This window comes from Halyomorpha halys, unplaced genomic scaffold (genome assembly GCF_000696795.3).
Source record: "Halyomorpha halys isolate HHAL.00 unplaced genomic scaffold, Hhal_1.1 Scaffold2935.1, whole genome shotgun sequence".
Lineage (NCBI taxonomy): Eukaryota > Metazoa > Arthropoda > Insecta > Hemiptera > Pentatomidae > Halyomorpha > Halyomorpha halys.
In genome coordinates this window covers 15,388-22,423 of record NW_027112053.1, presented here as the reverse complement: position 1 = coordinate 22,423, position 7,036 = coordinate 15,388, and the positions used below count along the sequence as shown (strand labels likewise).

At 26.3% G+C, this 7,036-nt stretch overlaps 1 protein-coding gene across 1 annotated transcript in view; it reads left to right on the top strand.

Annotated features, from left to right (window-relative positions):
• Positions 1 to 4,498: 4,498 nt before the first annotated feature.
• LOC106691763 (kynurenine formamidase-like) overlaps positions 4,499 to 7,036 on the top strand; it is a 5,646-nt gene continuing 3,108 nt past the window's right edge. Inside the window, exons 1-2 of the mRNA XM_014437648.3 lie at positions 4,499 to 4,655; positions 5,311 to 5,423. Coding sequence (XP_014293134.2) covers positions 4,650 to 4,655; positions 5,311 to 5,423 — 119 coding nt within the window. The 5' untranslated portion in view covers positions 4,499 to 4,649. The remainder of the gene's footprint in view (positions 4,656 to 5,310; positions 5,424 to 7,036) is intronic.

The following is a 7,036-nucleotide window of genomic DNA, read 5'->3' as shown; positions in this document are numbered from 1 at the left end:
CATATATATTCATCAATCAATATAAGGATTAAGTTTTCATTAGTACCTTTCATTCTATTAATTACGCATGTTACAGCACCATTCTTCCTTTTTTTTTTTAATATTACTCACAACTTTGTAAATGCTTATTGCTTTTTTATTTATTGTAATATTTGGCCAGAAATAATCTTTTTTACTTTCACTTTCACCTACAGTGGAATATATAATAAGGGAAAGTAAGATTTCAAATTCGAGTACAATTAAATGGTCTTTATTATTGATTAGGTCTTATTCTAATTGAAATTGTTTAGGTTTAATTAACAATTTTTAAAAAAATCTTCCTAAAGCAGATCTAATGTTGTTTATTTTTAAAAATATAGACAATACACTGTTGGGAATTATAAACAATAGATAAATACAAAATATTAAAGAATTTTATGGATAAATAAAGGAGAAAAAAGGAAAAACAGAGGCATCCAATTTGGACAGAGCCAAGACCAACAAAACTCCTGATTGCATTCCAGCTTCATTATCTTTGTTAAATTATTGTATTCTTGTTAGGACAAAAATTTATATTTGTTACTGCTACCTCAAGAAACTCTAAAATATTTGGTTGCAGTAGCAAAATATAAAATATTTGGTTGCAATAGCAAAACAAAAATTATTTGTTAATAATTTTCTCCTTCCCTGATCTTAAGATTTTTTTGAAAATCAAAAAAATCACTTTTGCAGGAACCCAATGTAGTGTAATAAGTGATGATTGGTAATCAAGGTAATGAGAGCTCTTCTAAGCCACATAAATGGCTCTTTATGGTCATTGTCGTCATTCTGTTTTAATCTATGGAACAGTTTTTATGTAATTTTTAAGAGTTAAATTTGGTTTATTTTCTTCATTATTTCTTTATCCTTTACCTTTAGTGAAGTTGTGAAGGAGAGAAAAGAAGTCTTTGTTCCACAGAAGTAAAAATTACTGCTCTTCTAGGGTTAAAGAATTAGGTCTCAGAATATATATTTAATTCTATTCTATTCTATAAGAAGAACTTGGTTGGTTGTCACAATCAGTGAAAAAACACATTACTAAATGAAACTTTTTATTATGTCACAACATTTTGGCCTATGTTTTAGCCCTTCATCTAGACAATGGATGAAGATCTACATTTAACTTGTAGGTACAAAATAATTTCTACTTGCTGAAATACATAGCAATTAATTTATTTTTATTTTTAAAAAATGAATTAATATTAAAACAAAACAAGAAATACATAATTAGCTCATCCATTGAATATATATCCAGCAAAGCACCTCCCTTCCTCTCCACACACTTAGAGAATAATAAGAATAGTATATTTTATTTCCAGAAAAAAAATAGCTACATTTTCCTTTATAAAAAGGAATAGAACACTGGCTTCAATTGGAAGTTTTGAATTTTTATTTTATACAAGTTTTATCATGAAAAAATCCTTCCTACCACTTCCTTACTATACACATAATGTTCTTTTAGAGGAGTAGTATTTTTTTTTTTCGTTAGGACAGGATAGTGTACTTCTGCCTCCCTGATCTGGGTTAAAGTTTGGCTGTGGTAGATAATTATTAATTGGGTTATATCAGCCAAGGATTACTCTGGGTCAGGAGAGAGTTCCTAGAATTAACTTGGAAAACTTGCTTGAAATTTTTCCTAATCAAACTGTTTCCTTCTACAACCATTTGTCAGGAAACAGTACTTCCTTACCAAGTATTGAACCTAAGATCCTTCATGGGTTATGGTGGTAAAGGTTTTTAATTTTATTTTATTATACCTTACTAGGAAAAATTTTAAAGCTCAACTTAAAAATCTTTTAATGTACTTCTGAAATTAATTCTTAGATCTCATTTTATTATATTGAATTTTTGTAAGTATATTTCAACAATAGCTTTTTCTTGCAATAAACTCCTCATTTATAGGTATCTATCATGAAGGTTTCTGGATACATTTTTAAATTATAAAGTTACAATATTTTAGGTTTTACTTCTAGAACTATTGTGTTTTTTTTTTGTTATAAATACCATTTTTGTCAAATTATTACAAAGAAATTTCACATCTTTATTTATAGGATGCGAGTTTTGTCTCCTCTAGAAGATCCAATAATTAAAGAAATTGCGAAAAAGTATAACAAGCAACCTTCTCAGGTCCTCCTAAGATATATGATTGAATATGGAGTAGCAGTTATTCCGAAAAGTACCAATCCAGTCAGAATCAAACAAAATTTTGATGTAACCTAAAGAGTTGGTCTAAAAATTTCATTTAAAATTTATAAATTAAGTCTACTGATTACACTTCTTTTTTGTTAAAGGTATTTGATTTTGAATTGAAAAAAGAAGAATTTGAAAAGATAAATGCTCTGGACCGCGGAGAAGATGGAAGAATGTTTGGAGGCCGTGGAAACCGTGGCTTTTTCAATTTAATGGAAAGTCATCCTGAATACCCTTTTCCAAAATAATTTGGATGATAACTTTTTTATGAAGTTTTTTTTTATGTTGTAAACTGTACATATTATATTATATTCATTAAAATACAAAAAATAAAAAAAGCAATTTTGTATGAATTTTTAATCAAATATTTTCTCATACGACTTTTAGTTGCTAATAATATTTTAACTATGAGTTTCAGAATGAAAAAAATTACATTGTTATAGAAAACAGTCATTCTTCAGCCTGAGATTATTAAATTTATTTCTAGTAAATGAATACTTCTGCCTTAGTCAGATTTATATTTTAAAAAACATTCTTAATATTCCAAGAGTCATATTTGAAGATAATCATTATATACATCCTTATAAAATTCATATATCTCAGCTCGACTGAGTCAAGATAAAAAAACATTGGATTATGTTATAAATCTAAACCACCTGCATTTATTTAACTTCTTAGGCATGATCTCTGATCTAGTTTTCTGAAATATGTTTATTTTTCAAAATAACTTTAAAACACAAATGAGGTTTTGACACAATATAGGTGGAAATATATTTTTATTCACATTCCTTACCTTTGTAGTTAATTTTTGAGGATTTTGCTTATTTCTTAGTGACACACTTAATGATGGCATATTACAGCTTGAAAATGGAATATTTTTAGAAGTGCTAAAAGGGTAGTGAACCTTTTTAAGTGTACATCAAAAAAATATTTGAAATTGATTAACTCACAGAAGTTACTGAAACCAGGCTATTTCCAAACTTTCAACTTTAAAATTTGTTGTGAATTGATTCAAAAACTTGAAAGTTTATTGAAAACAGTAATTTAGAATTTAATTGGGCACTATAAAAAGGGAACTAAATTTAAAGTGAATTCTCCATTAACTCTAAGGACTATAATGTCACAATTGTTACTGTGGGCTCAAGCAAAACACTGTTAGTGATAAAGTGTGAAGAATGACACAAAAAAAAATTGTATTGTCAAGTTTTTCGTCCTGCCTTATTTTATTTTGTGTGACAGTTTGAAATAGAAGGTTGCTAAACCTAAAATCCAGGTATTTTTATTTATCTACACTAATGTTAATATTGTTCATGTCTCTTTATTATATAAAAAAAAAATTTTAGTGATCGCTGAGTAATATTTTATTTTACATATAAGAGGGAATAATAAAAATAGGTCATAAAAAATTGAGTTTAACTGAAGAATTTTGCATTTTGTGAAGAAAAAAAAAAGGATAAATGAAAAGAAAGACCATATAAGATGAATGTTAAACATAAATTGTTAAAGAAGAGTATAGTTGGAAAGTTACATTCTGAGCAGTTAGAAAAAGAGGCACTAAATTGAAGTACAAATTAAAATGCTGGTATAAAGACTTAACTTTTTTTTTTCCTGTTTACACTATATTATAATACAATCTGAACTACAGAATACGTGTAAATATTACAGTTATACAATTTGAGCAATGAGTAGTACAATCAAATGAACAGTTGTATAAATTGTAAAATGGGAATCAGTCTGCCGTTTATTCCCTTGTATTTTAAAAATCAGTAATTCTGAATTAAATGCTAGTTATAGTATGAATTATACTTTCTAAAAATATACTTTGTTTTGATTTAGTAAATAGTAGTACATATCTACTATAAAAACTCTTGAACACCACTGTAGAGCTAGATATGCACTGGATATTATCTTTTATGTTGGGTTTTATTGACTAAGTAGTTGTGATAATTTTCAAACTGTGTTTTTTGTTGAAAATGAATAATGGTTAAAAAGTTAAGATTGGTCACTATTAAATAAATATTTTTTATTATAACTACTTAGTAATTATACTAAACTCTATTTTGTTTTATATCCTTTATTTCTATATGTGGAAAAATTAATTTAAAATTAAATCAATCGATTGAAGTTTCACTTCAAAAATGTTGATTGCTATATATGTGTGAGTAACTGTGGCAATATTTTAGGCCAAGCATTCTCTTTTTCTATAATTACAATGAAACTCCTTGAGAAAACAATATATTCTAATCTATTTATAGTGATTAAGTTATTAAAATTCTGGCCTGGTTCCTTATCCATTGTCTTTATTGAAGGCAGCTCTCTCATTGTATAAACACATAAGTATATGTTCCATTAGCAGAATTCATTTCTTGGTACAACCATCCATTTTGGAGACAAATTTTGGTTAATGATTGATTTATGAATTACCAATAATTTTAGTTGATATGCAGGTAATATTTTAATTTAAAACATGTATTTATTTAATAATCAATCATTCTCTCAGTTTTCATTCTGAGCCTCTGATAAAAGATAACTATTGTCATTTATCTTGTGCAGTACTAAACTATTTAAGTAATATCTATATTGGTGAATAGATGACATGAGATCCTAATGAGAAAATTGTGACTCATGGAAGTCATTGAAATTATAATTTTTAACCTTCATTGACTGTGAAGGTTTGATAAATTAATTTTATTGTCGGCAGTGTAAAAACAAATTATACAAATTTTACTTCCTTGGATACTATTAATTTGAGTACAACATGCAATTAATAGAGGGAAAATTTTTTAAATGATGGAAGTGGTTGAAGTAAAGATAAATAGTTAATAAACCCCTGGTTTCTTTATATAAAAAGAATAGTTATATAATTTCAGGATGTTTCTTAGGCATAAGAATAAATTCCATCCTAATACTTTTTTTTTCATGGTTCATAAGATGAGAACTTTTTTATTAGCATTTGTCCCACCTATTAATAATAATTATAGTTTTCAAAATCTGCTACTACCACCAAATATTATTTGTTTAATATTTCATGTATTTATTTATGATGGTAGGTATATATTAATACATAAATAATTAAATTTAACATGTGTTTGTGTGTTGAAGAAGTTGCTGTTTTTGATATTTATTTTATCCTCGGTCAGAGGCAAAGATCTAATTGATTTGAGCTACCCATATGATGAAAACACTCCATATTGGATTACTGAGATCCCGTTCAGGTAACGCTATTTTATGATCTTTTAATAAAATTAAGCAATGGAAATCTATATACAAATACAACTTTTTATACAAACAAAAGCTATGAAAGAAAATTTTCATTGTTTAAAATTTATTTTATTTTTGAGAAATTTTATTTTATATAACTTGACAGTTAAACTAATATTTTCTTAGATTTTTTTTTGATTTTTTCACTACAGGGCTGAATATATTAATATGACTGCTTACTGGATATTATTTCAAAATAAAATACCATTGATCTTACTCATCTGGGCTAAGCAAACCAATGAGACATCCGATATGGAGAAAATTGAAAGATACAAATCATTAATTAATAAAAAAATAAGAAGGTAATATCAATAAGTATAAATAAACATTTTTAGGTGAATCAAGAACTTACGCGCATCATATAGATAAGTATTATTGAATTGACAAATATTGAATAATGATTCATAATATATTTAATTGAGCATTGCAAATAATAATTTAATATTCTTAATTATTTTCTAGGAAGTTTATTTTATATTTTTATTGGTTGTGCATTTGGATGTTCAGGCACATCCAAAGAGAAAATACTTAAAGTAATTAAAAATATTTTTGTTCAAACATTATTTCACTTAGTTAAGGTGAAACAATATATATATATTGTAATAATCTAATATTATTTAAAATAAAATAAAAAGAATTTTGATAGTTTTAAAACTTTTTTTTCAAATATAAAAGATAATTTGGGTTCAAATTAAGAACTTTAATATTAAATATATAATAGAATTTTATTTAAATTTTATAATATAAAAGACTCTTAATCTCAGGGCAAGTTGTTGCTAGGCAATCAGAAACAGACACATACAATAATTACACTTAATTAAATTAATATATATTTTACACATGTATATATTTTTAGTATAACAAAACTAACCAAGTTCACAATCTTCTTTTGATGATTCTTGGTATCTTCTTTTTTCTAATGTTATGTCCTATCGTCAAAAATGGCTTCCCTTCTTTTGAAAAAACTAACTCAGAGTCCCTTATTCTTCTTGGTTGTCTTCCTTTTTCAAACTGTCTCCTCTTGCTGGACAGAAATTGATGCCGACCTTCTCATTCTGGAAACATCCTTTCCCCTTCGCGCCCAAACAACCGAATGAAATGCTAAAAACCAAAACCTGCCTCGATGTTCCATGTAAACATCGATTATTGCGCAACAGTTAGGGACTTTTGCAAATGATTTACTTTCTTGATATTATTCTTTAGCACTATTTCTTGATTTCTATTTTTTCTTTAATTTACTGTATTTTCAATTATGATGGGAAGAGTTAAAATAGTTTTTATGATATTTGAATCTGCTCAACATGGCCTTGATTCAACGGACTTCTTGAAGGATAAATACTGCCATCTTGATTGTTTTGAACAGCATATTTATTTTAGACAAAGAAAACTGGTTAGCTTGCTTTTTGATTTAAAATAACAAATAAACAATACTGAAACAATATACATAAAATAAAAACGTAATTAAAATCATTTATCTATAAATATCAACTATTTATTATATATATATTGTGATATCCTCTTTTATGAGTAAATACTTATTTTTATATATTGTAATAAAAAATTAATT